The 21,431-nt window shown below is 62.3% G+C and overlaps 1 protein-coding gene across 3 annotated transcripts in view; it reads right to left on the reverse strand.

Annotated features, from left to right (window-relative positions):
- SLC12A5 (solute carrier family 12 member 5) overlaps nucleotides 1–21,431 on the reverse strand; it is a 118,327-nt gene that overhangs the window by 17,455 nt on the left and 79,441 nt on the right. For all 3 annotated transcript variants that reach the window (XM_084646127.1, XM_084646126.1, XM_084646128.1), the window contains exons 13-19: nucleotides 16,509–16,627; nucleotides 15,911–16,009; nucleotides 15,265–15,384; nucleotides 14,373–14,477; nucleotides 7,463–7,631; nucleotides 5,290–5,485; nucleotides 3,892–4,061 (exon numbers count right to left, since the gene is read on the reverse strand). In XM_084646127.1, the coding sequence (XP_084502253.1) occupies nucleotides 3,892–4,061; nucleotides 5,290–5,485; nucleotides 7,463–7,631; nucleotides 14,373–14,477; nucleotides 15,265–15,384; nucleotides 15,911–16,009; nucleotides 16,509–16,627 (978 nt within the window). The remainder of the gene's footprint in view (nucleotides 1–3,891; nucleotides 4,062–5,289; nucleotides 5,486–7,462; nucleotides 7,632–14,372; nucleotides 14,478–15,264; nucleotides 15,385–15,910; nucleotides 16,010–16,508; nucleotides 16,628–21,431) is intronic.

Here is a 21,431-nt window from a genome sequence, read left to right on the forward strand (position 1 = left end):
GTAGTAAGGTAATGCCCCCCACGCCCAACTTGTCTAGAATTTCATCTGGCCTCGGCATTGTTCACCTCCTTCCGCTGAGTGATGACCTTAAAGGGCCCGTCCCAGGCAGCTCGGAGCGTATTCTCCCCCGCGGGGCTGAGATCCATGAGCTCATTCCCTGTGATGCCATCGGAGCGGGCACATGCTGTGCAGTCAGACCAGCCCCCCGCTTCCCTTGGGCCCTGGCTCGGTTCTCCCTGGCAAAGCTTTCCCAGCAGGACAGCATGTTCTCCACCACTGAGTCTCCACGGAGGGAGCCTTTCCCCTTCCCCTCAGCCCAGCAGGGCCAGGGTCCCACACTCTCCTCCCATACAGCAGTTAAAGGGGCGAACTCTGTAGATTCCTGGGGCACATCCCGATCAGTGAACAGCAGGGACGGTGAGCATTTGTCCCAGGCCTGCAGATGCCGTTCCATAAACGTCCTCGGCATCATGGTCAGGGCCCCAGTACCCTGCCCACCAGCTGTTGGACTGAGGGGGATGTGCCGAGGCCCAGGTGGTCCAGGCCCCACATTTCCCCCACAAACCCTGGAGCAGGGCTGACGTGACATTGGACCCTTTGTCTGTAAGGCCTTGCTGGGAACCCCACTCTGCTGAAAATGGTCAGCAGAGCACATCTGCCCCGTGCCTGCCTCGATGGAGGACAGCCGCCGGCGCTGTGGGATGGCGAAATCCACCACTACCAAACTACATGTCTTCCACCTGGGTTGCCTTGCTAAGGGGCCCTAGAATGTTTACAGCCACCCTCTGAAGACGTCCTGCCTGGAGGGTCTCAGGGCTGGGAGGGTTACCAGTTTTGGTTGGATGTATTCCTAAAGGTTTCATCACAGGACATAATCTTTAATTCCTGGAGATTCCAGGTCAATCCTGGAAGGCTGGCAACTCTAGGGCTGCTTTAGACTTAGGCTGGTTTCTCCCCACCCACTGACTGGGGTCACAGGCAGGCAGTAAAAGCTCCAACCAGACCATGTTCTGCGGCAGTCCTGACAGGGTGCACTGGATCCCCTGATGTCCTGAGCGAAGGATGGTCTGAGCCAAGGACAACAGCCTGTGGCAGCACCTCTGGAGAGCCATCAGCTGCCTCCTGATGCCCCGAGGTTCAGTGTTCCCTGGGGACCCCGCTCCTGGTACAGGACTCCCTCTCACACAGGGATCCAACCAAGAAGCAGGCCAGCCTTTATTGGGATGGCGGAGTACTACTGGAAATGTATATCCCTAGAGGCTTGCCACTCCCAGTGCCGCACTGTCCAGGCAGGGCCAGGGGGACAGCGTGGGCTGGACGGATGTTCTCTGCACGGGAAGAGGCCCTAAGCCAGGACCCAGTTCGCATGAACTCGGTCGCAGACAAACCCTTCCTGCTGCAAGCCAATGCAAAGGGGGAGAGACACCCAAGTGATACCTGCCCAAGACACCCATCCCCAGGGATCGGAACTGGGCCACAACTGAGAGCATGCCTGGCCGCTGGGTGGACTCCAATCGCCGGCTGTGGCTATGGGGCTGGGGCTTTCCCTGAGCCCTCGCCTCTGGCGTGGCTGCAGCTGATGGAAAGGGCTAATGCGAGCGAGTCTGCCCTGCCAGGACTCTGTTAATGGGACGGCAAAGGTTCTCATTGATCCTGTGCCATGAAAAGGAGCATCCGCATGGCGCCAGCCCTCGCTCAGTGCAGTCTTCAAGGGGAACCAGAAAGACACGGGCTGAGCAATGCGCCCCGAACACCCGAGGTTCAGAGGCCGCGCTCAGCACGGGCCGCAGCAGGACACTGGACCGAGAGGTGAAGGAGGCTGTGCTAGAACTGGGCTCACAAAGACCCAGCAGCTCCCGCCTGGGACTGACAGAGACAGGGCCGGGGAGGTCACAGCTTTCATTGGCCCACCCAGAGGAAGCTCGGCAGCTGTCTTCCTCCCCAAGAGAAGCTGCTCCAATCACCCCCCTTGTCTCCCTACACTGGGACCCACAGCCCAGACCATTCTATATAGGCCCAATGGCATGTGATGGGATGTTAGATGGGGTGGGATCTGAGTTACCCAGGAAAGAATTTTCTGTAGTATCTGGCTGGTAAATCTTGCCCATATGCTCAGGGCTTAGCTGATCGCCATATTTGGGGTCGGGAAGGAATTTTCCTCCAGGGCAGATTGGAAGAGGCCCTCGAGGTTTTTCACCTTCCTCTGTAGCATGGGGCACGGGTCACTTGCTGGAGGATTCTCTGCTCCTTGAAGTCTTTAAACCACGATTTGAGGACTTCAATAGCTCAGACATAGGTGAGAGGTTTTTCGCAGGAGTGGTGGGTGAAATTCTGAGGCCTGCGTTGTGCAGGAGGTCGGACTAGATGACCATAATGGTCCCTTCTGACCTAAATATCTATGAAACCGCTCCACAGCAGCCTGGCTAGGTGAGGTCCTGGCGCTGGCCCGTTGGAGCCCCGGGGTAACTTTGCATCTCTGTGCGGCACAGGGGACTCCCCAGCCCCGTGGCCAGGGATAATAACCCAGCTCTGCTTGGGAGAGGCTGCCACAGGCTGAGCTGCCGGGATCCCCGAGGGGGTGAAAGTCTCTGACTGGGGCTCTGCGTAATGGGGCTCCCCGGCAGAGCTCATGGCATCAAACAGGCGGGCTGGAGCCAGGGCTCGGGCTCAGAGGCGTTGAAGCCACATGGCCGACCCTTGTGTGACCTCGTTGAGTGGCGCCAGGAGACGGCAGGCCGCAGCGTAGCACAGATCCTGTGAATCATGATGGGGGCCCCCAATCCCAGCCTGCCCTCCCCCCAATCCCAGCCTGGCCGGCATGCCAAAGGGGGGACACCTTCCCCAGATCCCAGCCCGGCCCCTCCGATCCCAGCTTGACCAGCATGCCAAAGGGGGGACATCTCCCCCAGATCCCAGCTCAGCCCCCACCAGTCCCAGCCTGGCCGGCATGCCAAAGCGGGGACACCTCCCCCAGATCCCAGCCCAGCCTCTCCGATCCCAGCCTGGCCAGCATGCCAAAGGGGGGAAAATCCTCCTCCTGGGCCCAGCCCGGCCACCTCTCCACCCTTGATTCCAGCTGTGACGAAGTGGGACTGCTCTTAATGTTTCCTCTGAATACTGTAGCGGTGCCTCAGTTTCCCCTATGCATTTCTTAAGTCTCTAGATGGTGGGATAAGGGAGAGTAATTGTTGCAGAGCAAAGGGCCAGTGTACATAAATGGCCGACACTCTGTTTCCTTGCAACTGATGACCTGGGCCCTTCCCTTCCCCCCCCCCCTTCCGCAAGGTGAGAGCTAAAGGGTTGGAGAACAAAGGAATCAGGACAAAGCCCAGAGGAGGAGGGGCTGGTGGAGCTTCAGTTTGGGGCTGGCTGGGACATGGAGTGAAGTGCAGATGTGATTGTCTGGCTCACTGCCCCCCAGAATGGACCCAGCTGAGGGGTCCTGTTCTCTGCACCTACAAGCTCTGTTTTAGACCATGTTCCTGTCATCTAATAAACCTCTGTGTTACTGGCTGGCTGAGAGTCAAGTCTGACTGCAAAGTTGGGGTGCAGGACCCTCTGGCTTCCCCAGGACCCCGCCTGGGTGGACTCGCTGTGGGAAGCGCACGGAGGGGCAGAGGATGCTGAATGCTCTGAGGTCAGACCCAGGAAGGTGGAAGCTGGGTGAGCTGTGTGTCCTGCAGACAGGCTGCTCACTGAAAGGAGACTTCCCCAGAGTCCTGACTGGCTTCATGGGGAGCAGTTCCAGAGCATCGCCCAGGGACTCTGTGACACCAGCCCAACCCCCAACCCTGATCTTGGCACACACACACACCCCTGATCCCAGCCCAGCCGGCATGCCAAAGGGGGACACTCCCCCCGATTCCAGCCCAAGCCCCCCTTCCACAGTACCTTATGGTGCCGCAGCAGGAAGGGCAGCAGCATCAGCATCCCCCCATCGTGGACGATCCACCAGACGTCAATGTGGCCCTCAGAGAACCGCTCTTGGTTGCCCGGGAACATGGCAACATTCTTGGTGACCAGCAGGGCCAGGTGGCCGGCCGTGGTCTCCCGCACCAGCTCTGTGGGGAAGGGCTGCAGCTTAGGGCAGGGGCAGTGCAGAGACCAGCCCCCCCCGCAGCAGCGTGAGGGGCTGCTGACCCACCAGTGTGATGCCCTCCCTGCCCCCACCAGGAGCGCCAGGCACGTGCCCAGAGCACTGCATCCCCACAGAGCACGGCAGGGGCTTCTGGGCTTCCTCCTCTGTCCCCTCTGCACAGTGCCCAGCACTTCCCCGAGGGGCCTGCTTCCAACGGGGAGAGGCCGGCTGTGCCCTGGGCCAGGCTGGGGCTGCTCAGCGCCAGCTGGGGATGCATCCAGCTGCTCCCTTGCCCCCACGCGCCCGCTATGAGGAGCATCCCTGGTGGCTAGGTGAGGACCCATGACGGGGTGATCATGCCTAGCATGCACAATCCATCACTTCCTCCCAGCTTCAGGCACCACCCCGGGGGAGCTTCTGGGTGGCTCTGCTTTTGCTCATTTGGGCATCTGTGGATGTGTGCACGTGTGTGCGTGGCTGTGTGTATACACAGCCCTTTCTAGGGAACCTGTGTCTCAGAGCTGAGTGCTGCATTGAGCTCTGGATGCGGTAGGGCTGGAGTCTCTTCTCTCTTGTGGCAGTGAGTTCCACAGGCCAGGTACGACCCCCCCCCCCAGGAAGGTTCTGCCTCCCACACTCCCCCATTGGTCAATAGTTTCCCATCCCAGTGGGATGTAGCTGTCACGGGACGTTGAGGGAGCTGGGACAGAGCCCAACGTGGCAGTGGCCCAATGCAAAGCAGGGCCCAGATTGGCGGCGCGGCTCGGGGTCCCCAGGGAGAGGAACAAGCCAGTGCGTTCTCACAGGAGCACAGCTGGTGGCCACAGGATCCCAAGAACAAGGCTGACCCCTCTGCTCTTAGCGTGGGATGGAGGGCCCCCCCCCACAGTAACCCTCTGCATCGGCAGCTGCAGCAAGGACTGGGCTGGTTCTCAAGAGCGTCCCACTTCCTGCTTTGGCCCACGCAACCGCATCAGAACCAGAACCCCTCCCTCCCGACCCACCGCCCTGCCGCTGCCCCTCCTTCCCCACCCACAGCCCTGCTAGGCCAGCCTTGCCGCTGCCCCTCCCTCCTGACCCACAGCCTCCTGGGCTAATTGAGGGTTTACACAGCACCAGGCACTGCTGGTTTGTCCCTTCCCCTCATGCTCCCCCAAGCTCCAGAGCCGTGAACCCTGCTCAGAGTCACTGGCTGCCAGGCTGGCTCATACCAATGAAGTTCCTCCAGGTCTGGTGATCTTCCTTCTGCCGCCAGTTGCGTGGCCACCCCACCAGCACCGTGTTGTGTTGCAGCCCCCCGAGCCCACTGGACTGGATGAGGTGGGACATGCCATCCCGCAGGTTGGACGAGATCACGACCTGGCAGAAGCCTTTCACCTTCTCGGCTTCCATCAGGCGGCGCAGGGACTGCCCCGGGGAGAGACAGGGAGGGGAATTAGCAACGGCAGAACAGCGCCTCTCCCACGTGGCACAGCACCCGGGGGCTGTCCAGATGCCAGCTGCACCCAGAACCCTCCATGAGCAGGGTCTCCTGGAGCCATGGCCCTGGGCAGCCAGAGGTGTGGGCAGAAGGAGGGCAGCATGCTCGGCCGGGGGCACGTGCCAAAAGCTCACAAACCCCCCGTCGGCCAGGAGCATGGGGGCGCTGCCTTGGCATTGCCAGGCAGCATGCTGAGTTAGCGCGTGCCGCCCGTAATTTCTGTGCAGAGCTGAGGGGCGTCCCCGTGCCAGGGCCCGACACGCAGGGAGGGCAGCAGTTAGAATTATTTACTCACAAAAATTATAACATGTCACCAAGAGGAGAAATTGTTTGGTTACAAGCTCCTAATCCTATTAGGGGGAAGCCTAGCCATGCGTGGGTGCGCCTGGCGAGGGGGACTCCCCCGGCAACGCAGCGAGCAGGGCACAGAGCAGCATTTCATGCTGCCACTGCCCTGGGCACATCCCCTCCCCATTTGCTAAGCCCCCCGGCTGCCGCCCCGAGCACATACACTCCCCACACTCTCCACCCCAGCTCCCCCCTCCAAGCACATCCCCCCTGTGACGAAGTGGGACTGTTCTTAATGTTTCTTCTGAATACTGTAGGGGTGCCTCGGTTTCCCTTATGCATTTCTTACGTCTCTAGCTGGTGGGATAAGGGGGTGTAATTGTTGCAGAGCAAAGGGCCAAGGTACATAAATGGCCTACACTCTGTTTCCTGGCAACAGATGGCCTGGGCCCTTCCCCACTGCAAGGTGAGAGCTAAAGGGTTGGAGAACAAAGGAATCAGGGGACCTCCTGGCCCGGGGAAAGGGACAAAGTCCAGAGGAAGAGGGGCTGGAGGGAGTTTCAGTTTGGGGCTGGTTGGAGACATGGGGTGAAGGGCAGACATGGTTGTCTGGCTCATTGCCCCCAAAATGGACCCAGCTGAGGGATCCGGTTCTCTGCACCTACAAGCTCTGTGTTAGACCATGTTCCTGTCGTCTAATAAACCTTGTGTTTTACTGGCTGGCTGAGAGTCCCGTCTGGCTGCGAAGTTGGGGGGCAGGACCCTCTGGCTTCCCCAGGACCCCGCCTGGGTGGACTCGCTGTGGGAAGCGCACGGAGGGGCAGAGGAGGCTGAATGCTCCGAGGTCAGACCCAGGAAGGTGGAAGCCGGGTGAGCTGAGTGTCCTGCAGACAGGCTGCTCAGAGAGAGGAGACTCCCCCAGAGTCCTGCCTGGCTTCGTAGGGAGCAGTTCCAGAGCATCGCCCGGGGACTCCGTGATACCCCCACACTCTACACCCCAGCTCCCCCCTCCGAGCACATCCCCCCCCCACTCTATGCCCAGCCTCCCCCCCTCCCCATGCACATCCCTCCCTCCCCTCCCGCTTTCTGGTGATGGACGTGTCTGCAGAGGTCAGTGAGACAGAAGCCGAGGCTGTTGGCCTGCGTCACAGCAGCTCTCAGCTCCCACACATCTGCCCCCTCTGCTCTAATCCCAGCTTTCCCTGCACCATCCCGCCAGCGGGCCCAGCAGGCTGGGGTCACAGTGAGACCTGGCCCAGTGGGGATGCCAGGGTCCCAGGGCCATGCTCCCCTGGGGCCGTCCGGTGCCAGCTGCTGTGAGCCGGCTGCGGCCCATGGCGGCAGGCACACCCGACAGTCGTGCCAAGTGGGGGTGGAGGCAGGCCAGGCTACTGCAGGTGTGGGGAGGGGGATCTGGGAGCTTTGCAAGGCCCTGGGAGGAAGTGCGCAGCCAGGAAGTGTCCCTCTGCTCCCAGGCCAGGGGAGAGGCCCCATGGCAGCACACCGTGGCACGGAGCTCCTGCATGGGCTGCAGCCCTTGGTGGGGGGGTAGCCGGGGGAGGGGGTAGCCGGTGACTGAGGAAGGGAAGTGGCACCAGGGGCGGTGCTGCCCTCACCTCCTCCGCCCGCTGGGCCTGCAGGTGATTCTCCAGGAAGGTCCCTTCCAGCACAGAGCCCACAATTGTCAGCCCCTTGCCGGCTTTGAGCTGCGAGGTGAGAGACAGGAGCTGCGGGTGCACCACGTTCTGCTCCTGATCCACTCGGACCAGAACCAGCAGCTGAGGCCTGGGAAGGGAACACCCCGGGGTTAAACACTGGCCATGCAAAGCCCCCACATCCCGTACCACACCCGCCCCAGGGGATCAATGACCCTCCATCCAGTGCCTGCCATGCTCCCCCGTCACACAACCCTAGGGCGCAGCCCAGCACGTGCAACAGGTGCCCCCAGCCGTCTGCACCCCAGAGCTCAAACCCTCTGCCCCTTTTGTGACGAAGTGGGACTGTTCTTAATGTTTCCTCTGAATACGGTAGTGGTGCCTCAGTTTCCCCTAGGCATTTCTTAAGTCTCTAGGTGGTAGGATAAGGGGGTGTAATTGTTGCAGAGCAAAGGACCAGGGTGTGACGAAGTGGGACTGTTCTTAATGTTTCCACTGAATAGTGTGGGGGTGCCTCAGTTTCCCCTGTGCAGTTCTTAACTATCTAGAGGGTGGGATAAGGGTGTATGATCCTTGCAGAGCCCTAGAGGGCAGGTGTGTGCAGGGGTCTGGACACAGAGAATGGCCGACACCCTGTTTCCTGGCAACAGATGGCCTGGGCCCTTCCCCCCTGCAAGGTGAGAGCTAAAGGGTTGGAGAAGAAAGGAATCCGGTGACCTCCTGGCCCGGGAAAGGGACAAAGCCCAGAGGAGGAGGGGCTGGAGGGGGAGTCAGTTTGGGGCTGGCTGAGGATGAGGAGTGAAGTGCAGATGGGGTTGTCTGGCTCACTGCCCCCCAAAATGGACCCAGCTGAGGGGTCTGGTTCTCTGTACCTAGAAGCTCTGTGTTAGACCCGTTCCTGTCATCTAATAAACGTCTGTTTTACTGGCTGGCTGAGAGTCACGTCTGACTGCGAAGTTGGGGTGCAGGACCCTCTGGCTTCCCCAGGACCCCGCCTGGGCGGACTCGCTGTGGGAAGCGCACGGAGGGGCAGAGGATGCTGAATGCTCCGAGGTCAGACCCAGAAAGGTGGAAGCTGGGTGAGCTGTGTGTCCTGCAGACAAGCTGCTCCCAGAGAGGAGACTTCCCCAGAGTCCTGACCGGGTTCATAGGGAGCAGTTCCAGAGCATCGCCCGGGGACTCCGTGACAACTGGTGGCAGAGATGGGATGTACTGCACCCCATGGATGGCGCTTCCTGCAGTAAGTGACTGGGGAGCAGTAAAACGAAGGGGGATTGACGAGGACCAGGCGTGCTGAAGGCACAGAGAGGAGCGGTTTTGGGGGGCGGTTAACCTCTGGGAGTGTGTGTCCTGCGAGAAGGACTGTGCAGTAATGGGGTCCCCCTGGGGACTGTGGTGAGCAGTCTCAGGGGTGGAGGAGCCTGCGGCTTGGCCCTGGGAGAGAGAAGGACTTTTGCAATAACAGGGTCCCCCGGGGGATTGCAGCGAGCGGTCCCAGGGGCAGAGGAGTCTGCAGCTCGACCCTGACAAAGAGGTGGTGACCTCGAGAAGGGCTGGCACACTAAGGGTTCTCCCTGGAAACTGTGGGGAGCCGAGAGCACACAGGCCTGTGAGTCCACAACAACTTGGGAGGAGCGGAGTGATGGCCTGTCACCGTCTCCTTAAGAAGGACACTGTAACCCTGTGCAGAAAGAGAGGGTTGCGCATTGGAAAGTTCACCAAAGCAGAGTTAATCGTGCAGCTGGAGGAGGATGACCGCTCTAAGGAACAGATTCCTGACCCTAATGGGGCTATAGCAGGATCTGGGAGCAGCTGGAGTGGGAGCCAGGCATCCCCAAGACTCCTATCCCCGACCAGACGAGGGTCTTCACGATCGGGTTCCCCATCGGGGGTGTGACGAAGTGGGACTGTTCTTAATGTTTCCTCTGAATAGTGTGGGGGTGCCTCAGTTTCCCCTAGGCAGTTCTTAAGTATCTAGGTGGTGGGGTAAGGGTGTATGATCATTGCAGAGCCCTAGAGGGCAGGTGTGTGCAGGAGTCTGGACACAGAGAATGGCCGACACCCTGTTTCCTGGCAACTGATGGCCTGGGCCCTTCCCCCCTGCAAGGTGAGAGCTGAAGGGTTGGAGAACAAAGGACTCAGGCGACCTCCTGGCCTGGGAAAGGGACAAAGCCCAGAGAAGGAGGGGCTGGAGGGAGTTTCAGTTTGGGGCTGGCTGGGACATGGAGTGAAGTGCAGACGTGGTTGTCTGGCTCACTGCCCCCCAAAATGGACCCAGCTGAGGGGTCCCGTTCTCTGCACCTGCAAGCTCTGTTTTAGACCATGTTCCTGTCGTCTAATAAACCTTCTGTTTTACTGGCTGGCTGAGAGTCCCGTCTGACTGCGAAGTTGGGGGGCAGGACCCTCTGGCTTCCCCAGGAGCCCCACCTGAGTGGACTCACTGTGGGGAAGCGCACGGAGGGGCAGAGGAGGCTGAATGCTCCGAGGTCAGACCCAGGAAGGGGGAAGCTGTGTGAGCTGTGTGCCCTCCAGACAGGCTGCTCACAGAAAGGCGACTGCCCCAGAGCCCTGACTGGCTTCATGGGGAGCAGTTCCAGAGCATCGCCCAGGGACTCCGTGACAGGGGGATCGGAGATGGACGGGACTAGAGCTGAGTCCGAGAGAGCAAGAGGACTGTGAGAGACAGCGAGAGCCCGAGAAAGAGCTGCAGAAGCAGCAGCAGCATGAACTGGCGGTGGGGGAGCGGAGAGGCCTAGGGGACCCCCCAGGGGTGAGTGGGGATAGACCCCGGGGGGCCAGTTCCGCAGGGAACCTGGAGACTACATTGCTGCCCCTGGTTAAGTAGGGGCGGGATGTGGATGCCCACCTCACTGCCTTTGAGCAGGCTGGAAATTTGAACCAGGGGGACCCTGTGGAAAAGCCCCGGTGTCTAGCTCCCTTGCTGGGTCCCAAGGCCATAGACTCCGTCAGCCAGATGGATGGGGAGGTGGACAGGCTCCCACTCCTGACCCCAACCTATATGTCTGTGTGGAGTTTCCTGGGGCAGGCCCCTCAGACCTCCAGTGGGAGCGGAAGGTGATGGTCAATGGGGAGACATTCCTGGGGTGGCGAGATCCTGGGACAGAGGGAACTGTTGTCAGGCCCTGGATGGTGCAGCCTCAGATGCTGAGGGGCTGTGTGAGCTGGGTGAGGGTCCCAGGGATGAAGCCCCTCGCCCTGCCTATGGCCCAGATCCCTGTGCTGACCCAGGAGGGGTGGGGCTGGCTGGCTGTTGGGGTTCTCCAGGATATCAGCTGCGAGACCCTGTTGTGGGGTGACTGTGTCTCTTTGGGACAGGATCCAGGCCCTGCTCCTGTAACAGCCAAGGGTTTGCATTTGAATCCAGGGAACCAATCAGCGGAGAGGGAAATGGTCAGTGAAAATGCAGATGACCTGGCTGGCAGGGGGGAGGAGCTGCTAGGCTCAGGCTACCTGCCTGCCTGTAACCAGACCCCTGGGGCTGGGTGGGACAGAGAGATGCTCCCTGCCCCCTTGCACACCGGAGAGGGGGCTCATGCTGGCTCTGATGCAGTGACCAAAGCAGTGAGCTCACTGCCTGCCCCCACTGGGAAGCAAGGGCAGCGCTGAGCATGGGGGGAGCTGAGACCACAGCTGAGTGGGGGGACCCACAGGCAGGGCAGGTCGGCTGCCAACCAGGTTTGCCTTGCTCAGAGGCGCTGCTGGGAAGTGATCCCATGGCAGGGAGGGAGCGACGAGGGACAGGGCTCGGCGGGGCTGTGACCCCAGGCCCAGTCAGCGAGAGGGGAGACTGGGGAGCTGAGTCTGCAGAGCAGAACAGCTGGGTAGTTAATCTCTCGAGAATGCAGGGGATGGCAGGTCTACTCTCATCTCTAGACACTTTGGATAGGACTTGTCGTCTCTCAGTGACTTTAACATCTAGTTCCTTGTGGAAGCAGAGTTTGGTAAGGGAAGGAAAACAGAGCTTTGAGAGCACAGCTTGTAAAAGGGAACCTGAGAAGGGTAACCGTGATTTGCTGGAAGTAGCTCAGGGTAGTGAGAAGAACAGCAGTTTATCTGTTGGGAGTGGAAGGTGCTTGGTAAGGGAAGTTTGGAGGAGCTTAGGCAGCCTTGTGAGCTGATGGCTGTGTCTAGTCAGCAGGGTGGGAAGGCGAGGAGAGTGGCAGATGAGTGTCCCTGGACCTTACCTGTTAGCTGGGTGGAGAATTGGGACAGTGAAGGAAATGTGCCTGTGTCTGTCAGGGGTATTGACTTGCCTATGGAGGGAGCTACCCCGGTCTCCAAGCAGTTGTCTGTGAACAGCCCTGTGTGCTGGGACCAGGGGAATGAGATCTCAAGCTGTGTGTCTAGGAAAGGAGACTGTGTCTCAGGCTCGACATTGTCTATGGAGCAGACAGAAGGGGCCTTTCAGCCTGTGATGGTTGAGGGTCGTGCAGTTGTCTCAGAGTTGGTTCTGGATTCAGCTAAAGCCGAGGAAGGGACTGGTCCTAAGTTTGTATCTGCTCGGGAGAATGGCCCTGTAATTAGGTCGCATCCAGTTAGTGTCCTAGCAAAATCCCAGAGCCCAGACAATTTTGGTGCTTGTATTTTGCCTGTTGCTAGTGTGTTGTTGGGAAAGGGTGTCGCAACTCTGTCTAATCAGGGTGAGATCCTAGCCAGGGCACAAGGAGAGCAGAAAGGTGATTTGATTGTGTTACTTACTGATGGTGTGGAAACCTGTAGCAAGAAGGAAAAGATTCCTGAACTTATGTGTGTCAAAGGGAAGGAGAATGCTTCTAACCTTTTATCTAGGAAGTCTGTAAGTTTGCCTGAAAGGGGATTGTGTAGCAATCCACCTGATGGGCCAGAGGTGATTCTGGATTTAAGTGAGACCCAGAAAGAGTCTGTTGTTGCTCAGGAAAGTGTTCCTCTAGAGCAAGCCCTGGGTGAAGAGGGTAAGGGCAGAATTTCTGAGAAGGGTGAATTGTTGCATAGAAAAGCCCCTCGGGAAAGGAATCCTCATGGAGTCTTTGCAAGCAGTTTACTGCAACTGAAGGGTGTGAAAGAGATTTAATCAAGAAAGTTTCAGTTCCTAACAGCCAGAAATTTTCTGTTGTGAATGGATCCACTGACTTTCCTGTTGAAGGATCCAGTGTGGATAGCTTTGAGAAGGTCTCAGATGGAGTGAAAGCTGTTAAGAAAGTTAAACAGTCCTATAACCAAGTGGCTGTGTTAGGCCAGCATGTTGGGGAGACAAGGATGTTGAGAAAGGAATGTCTCCATGCTGATTCTCAAAAAGAAAAGGAGTACTTGTGGCACCTTAGAGACTAACCAATTTATTTGAGCATAAGCTTTCGTGAGCTACAGCTCACTTCATCACTTCATCCGATGAAGTGAGCTGTAGCTCACGAAAGCTTATGCTCAAATAAATTGGTTAGTCTCTAACATGCTGATTCTGTAAATTAACAGTCTGTGTCCCAGGTGAAGAGGGTGCTGGGCTGCCTCAAGGAGGCAGGACTGATGGTAAAAGCTTAAAAGTATAAGGTGAAGATAATCAGAGAGTAGCCTGTTCCCCAGACCAAGAAACAGGTCCAGGGCTCTATTGGGATGGTGGGGTAGTACTGGAGGTTTGTACCCCACTTGAGCTCCCTAGCTGCCCCCATCACTGAGCTATGTAAGAAGGTGAAGCCAGACGAGCTGGTCTGGACCGAGCAGTGCCAGAGGGCTCTCTGTGCGTTGAAGGAGGCTCTAATCCAGGGAGTGGTAAATCTGGTAAACCCAGACTTTGCCAAGGCCTTTATAGTGTTCACCGACACCTCAGACACAGGGCTCAGTGAGAGGCTGATGCAAGCCGATGCTAAGGAATGGGAGAGATGCTGGGGCATCCATGGAAACATTGGTGGGGTCGAACTTCCCCAGGTCAGTGGCTAAAGTGACCTCGCTCAGTTCCGTCTCGAAGCGGGGAGAGATGTGCCGAAGCGGGACTGTTCTTAATGTTTCCTCTGAATATTGTGGGGGTGCCTCAGTTCCCCCTAGGCAGTTCTTAAGTATCTAGGTAGTGGGATAAGGGTGTATGATCATTGCAGAGCCCTAGAGGGCAGGTGTGTGCAGGGGTCTGGACACAGAGAATGGCCGACACCCTGTTTCCTGGCACTGATGGCCTGGGCCCTTCCCCCCTGCAAGGTGAGAGCTAAAGGGTTAGAGAACAAAGGAATCAGGTGACCTCCTGGCCGGGAAAGGGACAAAGCCCAGAGGAAGAGGGGCTGGAGGGGGAGTCAGTTTGGGGCTGGCTGGGGACGAGGAGTGAAGTGCAGATGGGGTTGTCTGGCTCACTGCCCCCCAAAATGGACCCGGCAGAGGGGTCCTGTTCTCTGCACCTACAAGCTCTCTGTTAGACCATATTCCTGTCGTCTAATAAACCTTCTGTTTTACTGGCTGGCTGAGAGTCCCGTCTGACTGCGGAGTTGAGGGGCAGGACCCTCTGGCTTCCCCAGGAGCCCCACCTGAGCGGACTCGCTGTGGGAAGCGCACGGAGGGGCAGAGGATGCTGAATGCTCTGAGCCCAGGAAGGTGGAAGCTGGGTGAGCTGTGTGTCCTGCAGACAGGCTGCTCAGAGAGAGGAGACTTCCCCAGAGTCCTGACTGGCTTCATGGGGAGCAGTCCCAGAGCATCGCCCGGGGACCCCGGGACACTATGCACCCCCTTCCCCGCAATCCCCAGTCCCAGGCAGCGCCGACCCCGCCCAGGCCCCAGTATGTGAGCTCTTGGGGCAGGGCTCTCCTCTGGAGCTTCCTGAGTGCCCGTGCTGTGTCCGGCCCACCACCCGCTCCCTGCTCTTCGCCCCGTTACTGGCTAGAGACAGCCCCGCGCTCACCTCCAGTTCTTGGTGTGCGGGGGACCCTCCTCCAGCCGAAGCAGAGCGTAGCGGGCCGCACTGAGCGAGAGCCCTCGGATGCCATCGCCCCACTCCTTCTCCGCTCTGCCGGGGAGGGACAGGGGAACTCAGCACCTGGTAGGATTGGAGGCCAGCCCATGCTCTGGGGTCAGCTCCCCTCTGAGGGCAGCCGGGGCGGCCTGGAGCAGGCTGCGAAGGGGCAGGCCTGGCAGGGCCCAGCATGGGGGGTGCAGGCCACAGTCCCCAGTGGAAGGCCCTAAGCACTAGAAGTGCAAGTTTCCTGTCCCAGGGTGCCCGCAGCTCTCTCCGAGGCAGCTGGGCTTAGAGGAGGCACCAGGAAAGGCAGAGAGCGGGGGGGCTCTCAGGCCTGCTCCCTGGGAATAGGGAGCCGGGAGAGCAGCACCGCCAGGCCCCTGGGAGGGCAGAATGGGGACCCGCTAGGAGCTGGAGCCCAGAGTCAGTGGAGGAGCTGGCTGGCTGCTGATTGACTGAAGCTCGGACAGTCCAACGGCCAGAAAAAGACTGTGGCAGCTTGTGAGCTAGGCAAAGCCTTGCCCTCCCGCGCCCCATCTCACACTTCCCTTGGGGCCAGCGTCAGAGCTCCTGCCGCAGGCCTACGGGCAGGGTGAGCCACCGAGGGGTTTGGGGACCTCCCTGAGCGCCCGAGAGCAGAGCTGGGACTAGCCGCCAGGGCTCAGGGCTCCCAGCCCGGCGGCCTGAGAACTCGGCTCTTCTCCAGCCCGGGCATCTGCTGTTTCCCAGCGCGACGGAGCGTAGGAGGCTGCCACGGGCTCCGTTCAGCCCTGTGGCAGCGGGTGCCTGAGCCCAGGAGCAGCTCCTCGCCCCTCATGCCCCGAGTCGCCGCACTCACCCCCTGTATTCGATGTACTTGTAGATGAGGCCAGCGATGAGCATGGCCACAAGTGCGTAGTACCAGGAGCAGATGAACATCAGGGCCAGGCAGAGGCTCATGCCCAGGAAGGAGAGTGTCCTGGGGAGTGAAGGGTGAAGTGTCCCGGGGAGTGAAGCTCTCAGCCCAGTCCCACAGCACCAGCCTTCCAGCATGCAGAGCCCTGCCCCGGCACTTCCCCAACCTCCGCCCCAACCTGCCTCTGCGGTGCTCCATGGCCCTGGCAGTCCCCCGACGCCAGCCCCAGCCTGCCAGGAGGGACCTTAGGGGAAGGGATGCTGCTCCGTCTGGGAGCCTGGCGGCCTGGGCAAAGCGTAGGCCCCGGAGAAGCCAGAGTTGGCCCAGGTGAAACCGGCCTCAGGTAGTGTTGCCCCTCTTGGCCTCCATCGGCGCATACATGGGGAAACTGAGGCTCCGAGAGGGACAGGCCTGTTCCACCTTGCCCAGTGGGCCAGTGGGAGCAGCATCCTGAACTCACGGCTCTCGCTCCCCTGCATGAAGCAGCAGAGCCCATCCCTGGCCCAAGGCTGGCGCGTGCCAGGGTGGCAGCAGTACCCTCAGGAAGGGCAGGGCCCCGGGGCAGGATCCTCCTGCCGGCCAAACCCACCAGTGGTAATACCGGAACCGGGGCCGCCAGTTGGGTGTCCTCAGCAGCGTCTGCACCGCGCACGCCAGGTTGACAAACATGTAGCACATCAGGAAGAACCTGCGGGAGAGAAATGGAGACAGTGCCTGAGCCACTCACCCAGGGCCAGCGGCGGCCTGGCCCCAGGAGCCCCAGGGATGGGTGCGGGCAGGTACCATGCCCGCGCACTGGCTGTCCCAGAGGGCCCCCGGGGATCCCGGCTGCTGCCAGGCTCTCTGGAGGAAACGGCAGCTGGCAGAACGGTGCCATGTGGCCCTGACACTGGCCAAGAGACAGGGGCCGCATCCCACGTGGGACTGTCCTCTCCTGCCAGCTGGGGGCGGGCACACCTCCCTGGCACCCCCAGCGGGAGTTCTCCTTCAGCCGGGGCCCGGGCAAGCCCCAGCGGTGCCATGCAGGCATGGGTGTCACACAGCCAATCCCGACGGCACTGGACGCAGGACGCAGATCAGCTGGGCAGGGAGCCACGCTCTGGGCCCTGAGCTGCAGTGGGGGGAGTGTCGTGGCTGGGCCAGTCTCGGGGTGGGGGTGGGGGGCGCAGCCAGAGCGTGCTGCCTACATGGAGAGGATGGGGGCGACCTCATCCAGGGAGGCGATGAGGATCCCGATCTCGCAGATGCAGGCGGTGAGGAGCAGAGCCCAGGTGGGCTCCCCGTTGGCTTTGCCGTGGCCGAAGACCTGGGCGGAGAGCGAGAGAGAGGAGCGTTAGGGTGCTTCGGGGGGTGGGGGTGACACTGCCCCTTGCCCCTCTCAGGCCCACCGGGAGGCCCTGGCATGGGGCAGGCACCCCTCGCAGCTGGCACAGAGGGCCCTGCAGGACGCATGTGTTCACAGGGATGTGGCTCTTTCTGGGCGCCGGGGGCCCGACGAGTTAGCGCGAGGCCCCACGGGCACAGGTGGGCGCTGACAGTGCAGGTCAGGGACAGACGAGCAAGGGGCCACGGGAGGAGATGGAGACCGGGCATGGACTGCGGGGGCCCAGTGGTCTGTGGGTGCCTCGGCTGCGTGTGGGGACCTGGCCAGTTGCTATGCAGGGGCCTTGGGGGGCAGCCATGGCAAGGCCTGACCTATGGCTGTGGAGCAGGCCCGCCAGGCTGAAGTGCGGGTGGCTCTGGGCCCGGCTGCAGAAGGCCACGGCCTGCAGGGGACGGCATAGTCTGGCCGGCCCCGTTGCTGCCTCGGCCCAGCCATGCAAACTTCTCCCGGCCCTGGGCAACTCTGGCCACAGCCAGGCCCGGCACAGGTGCCAACCATCCACCACACACACTCTGCCCCAGCTCCACCTGTGCCTGCCTGTAGGGCTGGGGGCTCGCCCCGTCCACTGGCCACCCCAGCACTCAGAGCCCTTCTCTGCTCCCTGCCCTGCCCGCAATACTCCCCCCACCCCAGCATTCGAACATCCGATCATACTGAACAGAGCGCTGGGCAGCCGTTCGGTCACTGCCCATCCCCCATACATTGGGCCCCCCACCCCGACATTCCCACTCCTAGCTACACCACTGGCTGTGCGGCTCAGGCAGCACCTGGGGGTCGGGGTGCCATGGGGGGGATGGAGCAGAGCCTGGGGGTCAGGGTGCCATCGGGAGATGGGGGCTGAGGCAGAGCCTGGGGGTCGGGGTGCCATGGGGAGGCTGGGGCAGAGCCTGGGGGTTGGGGTGCCACAGGACGATGGGGGCTGGGGCAGAGCCTGGGGGGTTGGGGTGCCATGGGGGGGATGGAGCAGAGCCTGGGGGTTGGGGTGCCATGGGGAGGCTGGGGCAGAGCCTGGGGGTTGGGGTGCCATGGGGGGGATGGAGCAGAGCCTGGGGGTCAGGGTGCCATGGGGAGATGGGGGCTGAGGCAGAGCCTGGGGGGTTGGGGTGCCATGGGGGGGATGGAGCAGAGCCTGGGGGTTGGGGTGCCATGGGGAGGCTGGGGCAGAGGCTGGGGGGTTGGGGTGCCATGGGGGGGATGGAGCAGAGCCTGGGGGTTGGGGTGCCATGGGGAGGCTGGGGCAGAGGCTGGGGGGTTGGGGTGCCATGGGGGGGATGGAGCAGAGCCTGGGGGTTGGGGTGCCATGGGGAGGCTGGGGCAGAGGCTGGGGGGTTGGGGTGCCATGGGGGGGATGGAGCAGAGCCTGGGGGTCAGGGTGCCATGGGGAGATGGGGGCTGAGGCAGAGCCTGGGGGGTTGGGGTGCCATGGGGAGATGGGGGCTGAGGCAGAGCCTGGGGTGTTGGGGTGCCATGGCGGGGATGGAGCAGAGCCTGGGGGTCAGGGTGCCATGGGGAGGCTAGGGCAGAGCCTGGGGGGTTGGGGTGCCATGGGAGGGATGGAGCAGAGCCTGGGGGTTGGGGTGCCATGGGGGGGATGGAGCAGAGCCTGGGGGTCAGGGTGCCATCGGGAGATGGGGGCTGAGGCAGAGCCTGGGGGTCGGGGTGCCATGGGGAGGCTGGGGCAGAGCCTGGGGGTTGGGGTGCCACAGGACGATGGGGGCTGGGGCAGAGCCTGGGGGGTTGGGGTGCCATGGGGGGGATGGAGCAGAGCCTGGGGGTCAGGGTGCCATGGGGAGATGGGGGCTGAGGCAGAGCCTGGGGGGTTGGGGTGCCATGGCGGGGATGGAGCAGAGCCTGGGGGTTGGGGTACCATGGGGGGGATGGAGCAGAGCCTGGGGGTTGGGGTGCCATGGGGGGGATGGAGCAGAGCCTGGGGGTCAGGGTGCCATCGGGAGATGGGGGCTGAGGCAGAGCCTGGGGGTTGGGGTGCCACAGGAGGATGGGGGCTGGGGCAGAGCCTGGGGGGTTGGGGTGCCATGGGGGGGATGGAGCAGAGCCTGGGGGTTGGGGTGCCATGGGGGGGATGGAGCAGAGCCTGGGGGCCAGGGTGCCATCGGGAGATGGGGGCTGAAGCAGAGCCTGGGGGTCAGGGTGCCATGGGGAGGCTGGGGCAGAGCCTGGGGGTTGGGGTGCCACAGGAGGATGGGGGCTGGGGCAGAGCCTGGGGGGTTGGGGTGCCATGGGGGGGATGGAGCAGAGCCTGGGGGTCAGGGTGCCATGGGGAGATGGGGGCTGAGGCAGAGCCTGGGGGGTTGGGGTGCCATGGGGAGATGGGGGCTGAGGCAGAGCCTGGGGGGTTGGGGTGCCATGGCGGGGATGGAGCAGAGCCTGGGGGTCAGGGTGCCATGGGGAGGCTGGGGCAGAGCCTGGGGGTTGGGGTGCCATGGGGGGGATGGAGCTGAGCCTGGGGGTCAGGGTGCCATCGGGAGATGGGGGCTGAGGCAGAGCCTGGGGGTTGGGGTGCCACAGGAGGATGGGGGCTGGGGCAGAGCCTGGGGGGTTGGGGTGCCATGGGGGGGATGGAGCAGAGCCTGGGGGTCAGGGTGCCATGGGGAGATGGGGGCTGAGGCAGAGCCTGGGGGGTTGGGGTGCCATGGGAAGATGGGGGCTGAGGCAGAGCCTGGGGGGTTGGGGTGCCATGGGGGGGATGGAGCAGAGCCTGGGGGTCAGGGTGCCATCGGGAGATGGGGGCTGAGGCAGAGCCTGGGGGTCAGGGAGCCATGGGGAGGCTGGGGCAGAGCCTGGGGGGTTGGGGTGCCATGGGGGGGATGGAGCAGAGCCTGGGGGTTGGGGTGCCATGGGGGGGATGGAGCAGAGCCTGGGGGTCAGGGTGCCATGGGGAGATGGGGGCTGAGGCAGAGCCTGGGGGGTTGGGGTGCCATGGGGCAATGGGGGCTGGGGCAGAGCCTGGGGGTTGGGGTGCCATGGGGGGGATGGAGCAGAGCCTGGGGGTTGGGGTGCCATGGGGAGGCTGGGGCAGAGGCTGGGGGGTTGGGGTGCCATGGGGGGGATGGAGCAGAGCCTGGGGGTTGGGGTGCCATGGGGAGGCTGGGGCAGAGGCTGGGGGGTTGGGGTGCCATGGGGGGGATGGAGCAGAGCTTGGGGGTCAGGGTGCCATGGGGAGATGGGGGCTGAGGCAGAGCCTGGGGGGTTGGGGTGCCATGGGGAGATGGGGGCTGAGGCAGAGCCTGGGGGGTTGGGGTGCCATGGCGGGGATGGAGCAGAGCCTGGGGGTCAGGGTGCCATGGGGAGGCTAGGGCAGAGCCTGGGGGGTTGGGGTGCCATGGGGGGGATGGAGCAGAGCCTGGGGGTTGGGGTGCCATGGGGGGGATGGAGCAGAGCCTGGGGGTCAGGGTGCCATCGGGAGATGGGGGCTGAGGCAGAGCCTGGGGGTTGGGGTGCCACAGGAGGATGGGGGCTGGGGCAGAGCCTGGGGGTTTGGGGTGCCATGGGGGGGATGGAGCAGAGCCTGGGGGTCAGGGTGCCATGGGGAGATGGGGGCTGAGGCAGAGCCTGGGGGGTTGGGGTGCCATGGGAAGATGGGGGCTGAGGCAGAGCCTGGGGGGTTGGGGTGCCATGGGGGGGATGGAGCAGAGCCTGGGGGTCAGGGTGCCATCGGGAGATGGGGGCTGAGGCAGAGCCTGGGGGTCAGGGTGCCATGGGGAGGCTGGGGCAGAGCCTGGGGGGTTGGGGTGCCATGGGGGGGATGGAGCAGAGCCTGGGGGTTGGGGTGCCATGGGGGGGATGGAGCAGAGCCTGGGGGTCAGGGTGCCATGGGGAGATGGGGGCTGAGGCAGAGCCTGGGGGGTTGGGGTGCCATGGGGCAATGGGGGCTGGGGCAGAGCCTGGGGGTTGGGGTGCCATGGGGGGGATGGAGCAGAGCCTGGGGGTTGGGGTGCCATGGGGAGGCTGGGGCAGAGGCTGGGGGGTTGGGGTGCCATGGGGGGGATGGAGCAGAGCCTGGGGGTTGGGGTGCCATGGGGAGGCTGGGGCAGAGGCTGGGGGGTTGGGGTGCCATGGGGGGGATGGAGCAGAGCCTGGGGGTTGGGGTGCCATGGGGAGGCTGGGGCAGAGGCTGGGGGGTTGGGGTGCCATGGGGGGGATGGAGCAGAGCCTGGGGGTCAGGGTGCCATGGGGAGATGGGGGCTGGCACCGCACACTTCCCAGCACCACACGGTTCCGATGCCCGTCGATTGGCAGGTCTGCTGGGCTCCTGCTGGGGACAGACCAGGCCCTATGGCCGATGCTGCTCTCCGCTCCGCAGGGAAGCTGGTGGCCGGCAGCAGCCCGAAGGGCCCTGTTAATGGGGTGCAGGGGTGGAAGCAACCTGAGCGCACTGACAACAGCTGGGACGCTCCAGGGCAGCTCCCTGTCCAGCCACAGCAGCAAGGCCCCCAAGGAGGCACCAGGTTGTCCCTGCCCCCCTGGGCATCCTCCCCCGTGCAGCCTCATGTTGTCCCACAGTGGGGGCCGTGTCTGAGAGGAGGGTCCCGGGGAGGCAGAGCAGTGTGTGCAGGGAGCTAGAGGACACATGTCTGCATGCATTAGCAGGAGAAGGCTGGGTTCCTCCAGCGAGTGCTCAGAATGTGGCTGGCAGGGCGAGGGAGCGAGTTTAAAATTAGCCTGTTCTTCCCTGGGGGGAGCTGTCGGTTTGGATTTGGAGAGATAA

The sequence above is a fragment of the Lepidochelys olivacea genome, assembly GCF_965140295.1.
Source record: "Lepidochelys olivacea isolate rLepOli2 genome assembly, chromosome: 13".
Lineage (NCBI taxonomy): Eukaryota > Metazoa > Chordata > Testudines > Cheloniidae > Lepidochelys > Lepidochelys olivacea.